At 39.4% G+C, this 13,251-nt stretch overlaps 1 protein-coding gene across 4 annotated transcripts in view; it reads left to right on the top strand.

Annotated features, from left to right (window-relative positions):
- The window catches only part of SECISBP2 (SECIS binding protein 2), a 37,452-nt gene that overhangs the window by 1,785 nt on the left and 22,416 nt on the right, over positions 1-13,251 (top strand). The window contains exons 2-5 of one of the 4 annotated variants that reach the window (XM_066618432.1): positions 4,374-4,519; positions 8,494-8,752; positions 11,041-11,158; positions 12,813-13,048. In XM_066618432.1, the coding sequence (XP_066474529.1) occupies positions 4,374-4,519; positions 8,494-8,752; positions 11,041-11,158; positions 12,813-13,048 (759 nt within the window). Of the gene's footprint in view, positions 1-4,373; positions 4,599-8,493; positions 8,753-11,040; positions 11,159-12,812; positions 13,049-13,251 lie in introns of those variants that run through there. The other 3 variants (XM_066618434.1, XM_066618433.1, XM_066618436.1) reach the window with 3 other exon arrangements.

The following is a 13,251-nucleotide window of genomic DNA, read 5'->3' as shown; positions in this document are numbered from 1 at the left end:
GAAAAAAGTAAGACAGAAAGTCTTTTTCCCGATGTCTGTACCATGCAAAAGATGTACCTTCCATCAACAAATTTTTGCTTTTAAGTCTAGAACATGTATTTTCATGTTTTTGGGAGCACTGGCAGTGAAAATAAATTTGTTTTTCCATGTTCAGTTTTTTTCCCCCAAGTAGGATGAATTTGAAATTTAGCAATTTCCAGCTACCTGTTTGACCAAGGCACATTTTGATTGTGAAAAAACCTGACATCCCAGGAAAAAACGGTGGTCATTTTCAAATTCAGCGCACCAAAAAACATAAGAATCAGATAAAATTATGAAAACAGCTTTTTGGTTGCAGACCTGTGTAATTAAAGCTTGGCCTCAGGTGCTATGAACCCTTTAATATGACATATGCCCAAAGCAGTCACCCCAAGAAAGGCTTCCAGCACAGTCCTAAGCATGTTTGCTCCCATGTAGGTCCCATGTATTCAGTGGGGCTTACTCCCAGGTAAGCATGTGTAGGATTGCAGCCTTAAAGCCCACACTTGTTAGCCTTTTTGGGTAACCGATTAAAGTGTTTAATTTTTTAGTACCTTTTGGAAACCTTGCTTGTCTTTTCACCCTTCTCTCTCCTGCCCTGTTTTTCTACACAGCATTTCTTAGAGGGTTGCCATCACTTTCTTTTTCCTGGTAGGGCTCTCTGGTATGTTTAAGGATAGCATGACTGGCAGAAATTCAGCAGGCGGTGTTTTGCCTACTGTGGGAATGCAGTTGGCTTAAATTTCTTCCTGTCACTCAGAACATCTGTACAGCGGCAGAGGCTGCAATCCTTTCCACAGTTTCCTGGAAGTAAATCCTATTGAACACAGTGGGACTTGCTGCTGAATACTCAATACCTGCATAGGATTGTGCTGAAAGGCAGCAACTGGGACTTCTCTGATTTAGGAAACTTTGTTGAAATTGGAATCAGTGCATTCTGTTCATTAGCTGATAGTCCTGTACAAAGAAAAGTTGTTAACAGGTCCAAATGAAATCTAACAAATTGTTCAAGACTTTGTATTGCAGCCATGGGAGTGTTGTTCAGGACCAGCTCTTGTTTCCATGAGAAATCAGGAATGAGCTCTTTTCTGGAAATTGTACTCCAGAAGAGTAAATGCTGTTTGAAACCTCATGGGTGAGGGGTGCAATTTGGTGCATGGAAATAGCAACCCCCTGCACCTCACGACCTCTCAAGCTACTCAGGGACAATTTGGTTGCAGAGTGTATCTGTATGTAGTGTGGCACTGGCTTATTATGACATGAATAGAGACATCTATTCACTTCAACAGGTGATTTTTAACCAATCAACTTTTCCCTTTGAATGCAGGCACGTTTCTGTCTTAAGGCGCTCATTTTTTTTGTCCTGGGAAAGTTTGCCACTTTATTCAGTGGAAAAGAGAAGTAACATAACTTTTACTTCTCGGAGGGGCAAGAGAAATAACAGATCATGCCTCTTCATATTAAGTTTTTCTGTCATGCTGTGCATAGTACTCCCCAGTTTGTCTAAACTGTAGTATTTCCAAAGATAATGCTGCTTGACCGCATTGTGCAGTGCAGTGTTTTTCAAACTGTGGGTTGCAAGCCAGTTTAGATGGGTCTCTTCATTTCAATGTGTATTTTATTTTTAATATGTTAGACTTGATGCTACCACGGTATGTGACTGCATTTGGGGAAATGTTACAGATCTGTACTTTGAACAGACTACTATGCATATCAGTGTTTCTCAAAGTATGCGTTGGGACCCATTAGGTGGGTCACAAGCCAATTTCAGGTGGTCCCATTCATTTCAGTATTTTGTTTTTAATATATTAGACTTTTATTAGACAATTCCAGGTCCCCATTCATTTCAATATTTTATTTTTAATATATTAGACTTGAAGCTACCGTGGTATGTGACTGCATCTGGGGAAATGTCACAGCTCTGTACATTTAACAGGCTGCTATGTATATGCTTTTAACAAAGGTAGTCAATGGGGCTTACTCTTGGGTAAGTGTGGGTAGGATTGCAGCCTAGGATTGTCAAAAATTTTCCTGCTCGATGATGTCACTTCTGGTCATGTGATCACTTCTGATGGATCCTGAGAAATTCTCATTCTTAAAAAGTGGGTCCCAGTGTTAAACATCTGAGAGCCACTGATGAATATGCTTTTAACAATGATAGTCAATGGGGCTTACTCCTGGGTAAGTGTGGATGGGATTGCAGTCTTTGGGATGTTTGGGGAATTGTTTTAAAACAGATCATCAAGTGCTTGGGAAGATTAGGAGGGTTCTTCTTTATTTTAAATACATTTTTAAACTTATACTTAAATGTATACTTTACTTACTTGATTTGATTTTGTCGCCAGGGTGGGTGTTAAAAATTTTCCTGCTTAATGATGTCACTTCCAGCCATGACATCACTCCCAGGTTAATGACATCAGTTCCGGTGGGTCCCAGACAGATTGTCATTATAAAAAGCGACTCCCAGTGCTAATAAGTTGAGAACCACTGGTGTATTGTATCAAGTAGCTCTTAAAGCTTCTCTTTTATGCAGTGTTGCATTTAGTCAGACAGCAGAAATGTCCTGCTGTGTTTTGGATTTTTTCTGTATAGTCTGAATTATAAAATAGAGATGAAATCAAATAAATGTAGTCTGGCTGTTAGGTTTTTGGCAAAATGGCCCTATACCCATGCCAATTTTGGTCTCAAGTCAAAGGTCATCAGTCACTGTTGTGACCTGTCAGTCTTGGTGGGAAGCCATTATCATTAACTAATGTCTGCTGGATTGGGGCTTTAGCGTTTAGTGAGCCTCTCCCTTCATAGTGGAGTAGCCATGTCAGCGTAAATACTATGTGAACAGAAACACAACGGAACTCATAGGGTGTGTTTTTAATATAACTGGGTTGCAGATAAGAGAAGCAATTCTATGTGGATGGTTAATTAAAATATCCTGAAAGGCACACTAAGGATACAATTATAGTCACACTTACCTGAGAGTAAATCACCTTGAATTCAGTGGGGTTTACTTCTGAGTTGAAATGGACAAGCTTGTGCTACAAGAATGTACGTGGTGAGTTTGGGCACTTTACTCCATCAAAGTTAATCGCTCAGAAAGTTAGAAAGCATCTGATTAATGTACACCTGTAGTTCTAAGTTACAAAAATATGTTTCTTAAAGGATACAGTGACATTAAAGGAAGTCTGTATGCATACACAAAGTTAATTATTTTGCTTAGGATCCTGTGATTATTTTGCTCACAAGGAGTTTCCATGATGATGTAGTTGCAAAAAAGGTGCTATGGTGATGCTGTTCACAGCACTCTTAAAGTTTTTGGGTGATTTGGTATAGTTTGAAATGTTTGATCTAACATTATACTCAGTTCTGATGTAATAGTGCTAAAATAATCGGGGAACTGCATTTATTTAATAATGAATTATTAACATTAAAGACAACATGGATATCTCTTTATATTGGTGTAACTAGATGTCATTTGTACTGTATATCTTAATAGTTGACACAGTACTCAGGCTAAGTTTGCCAATGCATGAACTGCAGAAATGAAATAAAACTATTCATATTATGGACTAAATTTTTAAGGATAAATTTTGATTGCAGATGCAGCCACCAGAGGGTGTTCAGGTACTTGACTATTGACAGAATGCTTTTTCCCTCTTCTCTTGGCTGTGCTGTTTTACCATGGAAGATGTCATTGGGAGAGAGCTGGTGTAATGTTAGTTGGCTATTCACTAGCTAAGGCATTGAAAGTGAGCAGTGGGATTGCGTTCTTTCTCCCCTCTCATTCCCATTTGCTTTACCCAGTTTTCACATTACCCTTGGATGACATTAAGCTTAGCTTTTGGAACCCAGAAGCAAATAAGGGTAAAGGATGTTTTGGAGATAAAAGGAATTAATGCAGTAGAAGGGAAAGATTGGGGTCAGGGAAGGAAGTGTGCGATCCCTGCAGCCCACTTCCAGTCTCTTGATAAATATGTTTGGATTGTCTGCACCACCCTAGTGTAGAAGTGTCTTCTACATGTCTAGATTTATTTTAAAGAAATGAAAAGCTAAGAGTTTGCTTTCTTGATAATTTCTGCAGTGCATGTAATATAGATATTTGTAGAATTTTTACACTAGAAATTAAGTCAGATATTTATGTCTTTAAAACGCGGTTTAATTAAGCACTTAATTAAATCTTGGTGTTACTGGAGTGTTCCTATTATGAATTTAGTTCCTTCAGACCTTTTCTGGTTGAGAAGAAGAACTAGGCACTCCTTTTTTTTTTTTCTTGTGACAGTTACACTCACATAGATGGAGCTTTTTCACTTATTTTGGTTCATCTCAAAGTGCATGTAGCCAAAAACCCTTTTGTTTCTCAGGGCATCAAGTTATCAGCAGAGGTCAAACCGTTTGTCCCAAAATATGCGGCGGTAACAATGGCATGGTCAGAACCCTCAGAAGCATGTGTCTTTCCTAGATATTATACAACATGCTGCCCATATGTTCAGGAGCCACCAGTGGATAAGTATGTACCCTTCTACATCTCATTTCTTGGGGGACTGTTCGCTTACCAAGGTCTTGAATTTAGATTCCTTAGAAGTTTGGTGAGTTAAATTTTATATAGTATTTTGGTTGTAAATTGACATAGATATATGTATTATTTTAGAGCACGATCTTGAATCTATTTCCTAAGACATTTCACAGATGATGTTGGCTTTGGGGTTATGATTTGTGAACATTTGCTATCAACCATAGGATGACTGTAAATGTTCCTTTGCTCCCAAAGCAATCTCTCTGATGCCTTTTTATCTTTAGACATCTTCAAGAAATGTCTTAACAGACTATATGGGAAGTTGGCCCCTGTGTTTTGAACCAACACAGTTTGTGTGTAGGTGTGTGATGGCACACTCCTAGTTTTGATACTCTGAATCTCTGTGCTACAAATCTTAAGTTTTCAATATATATATATATATAATATATATATTAAAGATAAGTGAATTCAGGCATACCTTGCACTTTTATCTGGTTGGGGACCAGAGCATGAATGAAAGTCAAAAAATGGATGAATGTCAAAGCATAGTCTTATTTAGCTTGCAATTTTGGCCAGTGAAAAGCCTAAATAACAATATAACACATGCAAATGCATGTGAAACCTAAATAAACAGAAATAAAAAATAAACAAGAATGTTGATGAAGTTAATGGAAGGTTGGATAAAATTGGGCAAAAGAGGAAGGGATGTGGATGAAATTTGAAATGTCATTATAATTGAAGTGGTTGAAAGAGCAAAGCAATGAAGTCAAGGTATACCTGTTGTATTTGGGTTCTTTTAAAAAAATATTTTTTTATTAATACACACAAACACTACAAGCACATACACCACAAACATTGGAGGTTGCAAGACACCATCTACCAAATTATTTAATACATCATTCTATATTCCTAATCTACTATTCTTCTACTTTTACCCCTCATTAACCTAAAAGATATGGGAGAAAATAAAATGAACAAAAAAAAATTAAAAAGTATATACTTATCTCTGCATACCCTATATTATACTTATATACTATATATACTTATACTGTATACTTTCAATATCATTTCTACCATTCCTGTTTATATCATAAGAACATAAGAACAGCCCCACTGGATCAGGCCATAGGCCCATCTAGTCCAGCTTCCTGTATCTCACAGCGGCCCACCAAATGCCCCAACCTTGCAGAGTCTTTCCAATATCAACCTTGCAGAGTCTTTCCAATACCTAACATACAGAAATATGTTTTGTTAATATATATAAAATCCTTCTTATCTCTCTTTCCTTTTCTAAAAATTAAACACATTATTTTACCAAACTAATTTAACAAGTTTTACTATCTCTAAACTTAATATCCCCAAATATATTTTTAATTACATATATTTTTAACATACAAATTTAACCATTTTTATTATCATATTATCTTTCCGAAACAGTTTCAAACTTTAATTCCAATTCTAATTGTTCTAAATTAACCTATAAAATGCTAACATATCTCTTAAATATAAACATCTCTGCCAAATCATTATTCTACTTTGAATGTCAATTCTTCTCCTTATCTCAAATTCTATACATTCATCTTAATATCTCTCAAATAATTTTCCATCTCTTTTTCCTAGTAAACTTCACATAAATCGTTCTCCACAATTGGCGCTTTAATAAGTGTCCCCTTCTTGCTACTCCCATCAAATCCAAATTCTGGCAAATCCTCTCCTTCTCTTGATCCATTTCTTTGCCTGTCAGTCCAGTTGTTTCTCGTCCAATCTGATCCGATGACATCTGAATGGTTGTCTTCTGAGCTGCTCCATCAATCTGCAACTCTTATCAAAGCTCCTTTTCCAAATTGTTGATCAACAATCTTCTCCTTTACACTCTTTCTTTTGTTTCACTCAGTTTATTTATCTTTTGTTTTAAGATTTCCACACTGATTTGAATTTGTAAAAATCGAATTCCTTGCTGACAACTCAATAGAGTTAATGTTTGTATTTTTTCTTCCATGAGGTTTCCCCGTTCTTCTTCTGACATTTTTCACTTTGCAATTATCTTTTAACCCACTAGGTGTAATAAGTAGCTCATTTTACTGTGGAATGTGAAATATAAGATCTTCAGACTAAACAAAGTCAATTCACCGCTCCTTCCTTCCTTGAATATCCTTCCACGTATTCAAATAGTCCAAAATAAAATCTAGTAAAATTTGTATCCAGTACCAGTTTGCAAAATTTGTAGAGTTATGTCAATCAAATCATTGTCTATATAGTATCAAAATCGCACCATCTCGTCTCAGGTTTTAAAAAAAACACCAATAAATTGGGGGGATTGCCTCCCTTTCTCCTTTTCCTCCAAAGCGTTAACCCAAATCAGTCGTTTGAAGCCGAGATTTGCATAATACAATCAGCACTTACTTTGATCTCCCAATTTCCTTCTTTTGCAGATGATATCACCATAGGGGTTTTCACAGCTTAGTGGCAAATTGCCATTTCTCCTTATCTGCCTAAACGGCTGTGTGCCAGGAAGAAAGCCCCCCGGCCAGGCTCTAACCCTCTCGGGACACTTCGCACTGTCAGGATGACAAAACCTCTCCTGGCTTTGTCATCGGATTTCCTTGAATCCACAATTTTAAAGAGAAAACAGACGACATTCCAGGAGCTCTGGAATTCTGCTGTTCTTGCATTGCTTAGCCCCACCTCCTCCACATATTTGGGTTCTTAACTAATGAGAGATAGGAACCCTCTTTCTAATGGCAACTGAGAGTGAGTAAGGTGTTGACCCTGGGTTCCAGTGGGTTCCTATGCAATGGAAAAGAGAAATGGATGGATGGGTTGTAATCATTTTGAGCTGTCTGGTGAGAAGCATAGCTTTGTCTCCTTAGAAATGGAATTTGCTATCTGTGAAAGTTCCCCAGCCCAGTCCCAGTACTGTAGCATTTGCCCCTGTTATTCAGGGATGTAAGATATTTTTGTTTTTAGCTCAATGTGTTATTTTGCAACATGGTGCTCTGAGTTACATAAGTTGTTTCCTATGGGACAGGATGTTTCTGTGCCATACACCATGTTAAAATATAGTATTCCATTGTATATTCTACCATACTCCGTGTTAAAATAGTGTATCTCAGATGGTGGGAGCTGGTTGACTTCCACTGGAAGTAATAGGACTTCTGGAGATAAATTCTTTTTGTGCTGCATCCAGTGTATTTACTAACCCTTTTCCTATTGAAAATGTGTTGTATACTATTGTAAGTCATCAAAATCCTGCTGCATATAAAGCTATACATTTTGAAAGGGAGGCAAGAGAATGTTCAATCCCAGTCATACTTTATATGTAGTGGAACTGGAAAAATCCTTGTCTCCTAAGAACTTATGCTTGTGGCTTGGTGTTTACAATACTGATTCTGGTCTGTTGGGCTGGCATCTAAACATGTGGCACTAGCTTAAGAGTTAGAAATATTCTGCTGTGTGTTCTGTCAATAAAGTGTTGTAAGCTTATTTCAATCACAAATTTTTTTTTCCTCAGTAAGGTGGTATTTCAATTTTCAGAAAAAATCCCACATCTCAAATTAATGCATGTTTCTCTGGTATATCTGATCAACTGTTCACTCCCTACTTTGAATGGTCTGGTGCTGTAGTGCACTGTTGTCAAAGATCCTTCTGTGAACTGTCACAGAAAGATCTGAATGCTGTCGCTTTCACTTTATGCTCATTTCCCACTGGACGCTAGAAAAATTAAGCTAAGGGATTTAGTAGTGATTGTATATATATTGTAGCTTAAAACAGAATTTGTCTTTAAGCTGTAACAGATTTGCTAGGAATCCTATTTATTTAATAAGTTGATATCATTTGAACTAAAAAAAAGACACACACATTTTGGTACCCAATAGATACACATTCAAGCAATTGCGTTATTTTGTTCTGGTAAATGAATGTCATGTTTGAACTGTCCAGCTAAAGAGAAATATTGTATGTTTATTTAGACAACAGGTGTACACTCAAGACGTGCCATGGGATACCCCCACCTCTCCTTCCCAATATGCATCTCGGAGATTTATGGCATACAATTCACCTGGGGAATATACCAGTCCTCATTCATTTGAAGCTGCACCAAATGCATATGCAGATACCACCTTTCAGTGTGATAACACCACCAACAAGGTCTTAAGCTCATCAAGACAAGACAGAAACTATGGCAAACAGACTTTTGCTATTAGAAAAGAGGCTGCATATGCTCAAAGGGTAAGTTATGATATCATCATGAGTGATTTCTTTCGCTGTTTTTGTCTCTCCCCTCCTCCCCCCATCAGTGAATGGATTATAGCAGTGCTTTCCAAACTCCTGCAAGAGAGTTGGGAGCACTGTAAGTTTGTGCAGGGAGGGGCTATGGCAGTAACATGATCCCCAGGATTGCACTGCTGCCAGGGAGAGGGTTTTGTTAACCTTACCTGAGTGAGGTTAGGCCTCCAGGGGGTGCAGGGAGCCCTGCAGGTGCTTCTGCAGGCTCTTCGAACCTCTGTAAAAAGCAATCGAAAACCACTCCCTGTTTTCAATTGACTTTTTAAAAGACTCATAAAACTCGGTAGGTTCTGATAGAATGTCATTTTAAAAAGTGGGTCCCACTGCTAAAATGTTTGGGAAACACTGGTCTAAGGGGCTCCACTTTAAAGGATTCTGAATACTCCCCTTTCCAGCAGTTCTGATCCCAACCCTGATCTCTGACATCCTGTGTGATTACGGGATGTATGAGGGACAAACACTGGCTACGCACGGTGCGTGGCTAGCTCTTTATGCTCCATATGTGGGTGGTGGTGGGAAGTCCTTATAAATATATTATATAAATGTCCTATTAGCTAGCAATCTGTTTTGACTTTATAGTTCATATAATTCTGTGTAGTATTCACAACTCCATCCTGTGTCTAGAGCCACACATGGAAATTCCATCACAACAATTATGTGAATTCAAGTACAGGTGGGCCCTCTTTATCTGTGGGTTCAGAACCTACGGATTTGACACACCGTGAGTTCTGAGCCCTCAGTGGAGAGCCTCACCTGACCAACTGGAGTACATCAGAAAGCATTTTTGCAAAACCAGAAGTGCCTTTCTGACACCTCTGGGGGTGTTCCGAAACCCAGAAAGACCATGCACCTCCAGACAAGACCAGAAGACACTTCCAGTCACGTCCAGTTGTCCTATTAGACCTCAGCTGCAGATTCCATTATGACCCCCTGTGGATACTGAGGTCCAACTGTATAAATTTGTGCAGAAAGCTTGTGGGAGTGGTAAGATCCAAGGTTCAATCCCTGGTATCCCTTGTAGGGCAGAAAAAAATGATACACTGGAGAGCCATTGCCGGTACTGAGCTAGGTGGACCACTACTGGTTGGGTATAAGGTAGCTTCCTATAGCACAGATTAGTGTGCCCTTGGATGCAGTTGCAAGAGCTAGACATCTGATCTGCTTCAATCCTTGTTTCTGCATCCTGTCCCTGCCAGAACTGTGAATCATGTACCCTTTCCCTTTAACCGTGAGTATCGTTGCATGTCTTTGTAGGCAGGGCCAGAGGAGGGACTAGCTTTTATCCCAGATGGACAGTTACCTGACCACCTAGTATTAGCAAGGACCCTGTTGTACAAAGAAACACACTGTTACATACATTGATGGTCCATCCTCATTGGCAGTCTTTCCAATGTGGCCCATACTCGCTCCATGAAACAAAGAAACACTCTTAAAAAATAATAGGTCTGACTTGCCATTTGCTGATCTTTAGGCACTCATGAAAGTGGGGAGATGGGTTTCATAAACTGTTCAGGGGTAGAGAAAGAATTACCTCTAATTGGCAGTTTCGGTTTCTGGTATGAGAACTGGCAAAGCGGCAATGGAGGCTGTAATTGGAGAGAGAGCAACTGTAAGAATGCCTTCATATTTTTCCACAAGCAACTCAGTGCACACAAGCAGTAGGCATTACTGCCCAGATCTTTTAAATTTGGGAGAGTTTCTTAAGTATTTCTGAAAGTTACTGTCTAGCTAGGGCTGTTTTATGATATCTAAAGAAACTGGACAAAATTAGCTGACCATTCTGAATTGGAGGGTATTCATGGCTAAATAATTGGTAAAGGAAACTCTTAATTAATCAGTTTTATCCACGACAACCATGGCTAAATCCTGTTGGAATGAATGGAACTTGAACTAGCCATGATTAACTTATCTCATTGATTTAAGTGGTACTTAACTCGACTGATTTTCTTTGTATATAGCTCAGTGTTTCTCAGTGAGATTTTTTGCATCTATAGTGGCAATTATCTGGGTTGTAAAAGACCCAAACAGTAAATCGAAAAAATTAAAAGTATTCCATTTGCGTTGGCTATTGAACAGTAAACATCTTTGTCATCTACTGCTACTTGGTTTTTTGTTCTTTTAACATGAGATTTCAGTCAGACTACATTGTTATAACTGTATATGGTGAACAATTTAAAGAAGAAAAACAACTTTAGAAAAGAATGTTTAATTCCTGTCATTATTTTGTACAGAGACAGCCAACAACTAATGAACCCAAATTGGAGGGTCAAAGGCCTAATGATGCTTATGGCAGATCAGCAGAGAGTTCATTTCACACAGCTCCACACGGCAGAAATCCTATTAAAGCAGGTATGCTATAATTATTGGTTGGTGTAGAATTTTGCAGATTAGAGAGAACAAAACCAGTGGCCAAGAGTGCTTTTAACCAGCCCTGACTGGTGTGCCAGCTGCAACCTTTCTTGAGTTGTTTGGACCTGACCACGGTGGTCCATGCCTTAGTGACTTTAAACCTGGATCACTGTAACATGCTCTACATGGGGCTGCCTGCCCTTGAAGATGTTTTGGAAGCTGCAATTAGTGCAGAATGCAGCAGCAAGCGAGCCAGGCTTCAGTGACTGCCCTGGTTGCCCATTCGTTTCTGGGCCCAATTCAAGTTGCTGGTATTAACCTTTAAAGACCTTCATGGGTTGGGTCCATGTTATCTGAGGGACCATCTCCCATGCATTCCAGCCCATGCTCTTAGGTCATCTGAAGGGGCTGTTCTTCAGGGGCCACCTTTATCCCAAGTTAGAGGGATGGCAGATGACACTATGGTGAGACTTCTCTGTAGTGGCTTCTAAACTATGGAATTCCCTACCAGAGGAACTAAGAACTCCCCCCTCCTTCATGGTCTTACAATGAAGGCTCAAAACATTTTTATTCTGTCTCGCGGTGCTGAGTGTTGTTAAAGTGCTGTAAGGCATTTTCCCACTGGTGGAGAGGCCAGCACCAGTTGGAACTGGGCCTCTGCACTGGGGTGACGTATTGCTGAAGTGGCCAGCAGTACGTTTTGCTGCCAGTCAGTAGAGAGGCTTTTGGGGGCAGGGTGAAGGTGGGAGGAGAGTGGAATGGGGTAGAGGAAGGGTGGACCAAGGGGCGAATCAGTCCCAGGAGGAGGGCAGAGACGGCAGCAGTCTTTGCCATTGAATCCTGTGCACCCTCCCATGCATGGAAACCTGACATGGACATTTTGATCCGGCTAAATCTGGGTGCAGATTCAAGGAGACCCATTACCAACTGCAGGGCTTGAGATGGGATAAGGGAACATTTATTCCCTTACCCTGAGAAGACTCCGGCGACTGCCCTGGCCCTGCAGAATACTGCAATGTCCATTTTGGGTGCCACTGTTCTGTGAAGTGCTGGGGCAGTTTAGGATTGGACTGTAAATCATTGTGCTTTGAGTGCCAAAAAAATGATATAACAGGTTTTATAAGGAAACAAATGCAATTGTTGTGGTTTTTGTCTTGTAGTAACATTTATTTGCATGTACTGTAGTCATTGTAAACTGTTTTTATGTTCCACAATATTTAGAGGGAAATGATCTTTTAAAATGGCGGAGTGGGTCATGACATAGTTTTCAAAGGGTCCAATCATATCTAGCTTTCCAGCACTGTGACAATGGGGTGTACACTGCATCCTGCGGCGGTGGAGGATGGGGGAGGCAACCGCAGAGTCCTCTCAAGATAAGGGAATGTTTGTTCCCTTACCTTGGAGCTGCATTGCAGCTGCATTGGCCCTGGAAGGTTGGATAGGATGTGTCGAAAATTTCTGTATTAGGAGTGGTTTTTTTTCTCTTAGCCAATACCTGCAGAAAATATATACATGCATCCTTTTTCCTATATATGTAAGGGTTAGTACTTATTAATACCTTTTTTCTATAATGTACTGAAGGTGGATAATTTTGCTTTGCATCAGTATCTGCAGTATAAATATATTCATTATATACAAATTCTGCTTTTATTAGACAGGCCTATTAAAGGTGTGAATAGGAAATTCAAGCAGATTCCAAGCACAGAGTGTCTTCCAGAGCCTCCTTTTGAAATTTCCCTCTCAGATTTCCCAAAATTGCAACATGCGGATGGCAATGATCTGCTAGATCTTCAGAAACATGCATGGGGACCAGTAGGTTCAGCTGAAGGAGACCAGCTGCCTCTGAAACCTCGTGAAAGATTGGAGAAGTCTGCTTTAATAACCAAAGAGGTTAGCAGTTTGTGCTTAATGTGTGACAATGGCAGAGTATTAGCAGAATATTATGTGACAGTGTATTCATATGCAACTGTATGTTTAATGCACAGTTTCTGTCTTCTCATACGAAAGGTATGCAAGAATAGACAGTTTTATGTCTTTTGATTATGTTGGATCCAGTCATTTGATAGATGAGATTCGGAACTGACTTCTTCTCC

Source organism: Tiliqua scincoides, chromosome 2 (assembly GCF_035046505.1).
Source record: "Tiliqua scincoides isolate rTilSci1 chromosome 2, rTilSci1.hap2, whole genome shotgun sequence".
In the NCBI taxonomy this organism is placed as follows: Eukaryota; Metazoa; Chordata; class Lepidosauria; order Squamata; family Scincidae; genus Tiliqua; species Tiliqua scincoides.
Note: the sequence above shows the minus strand (reverse complement) of the source record. Positions and strands in the feature narration are given on the sequence as shown.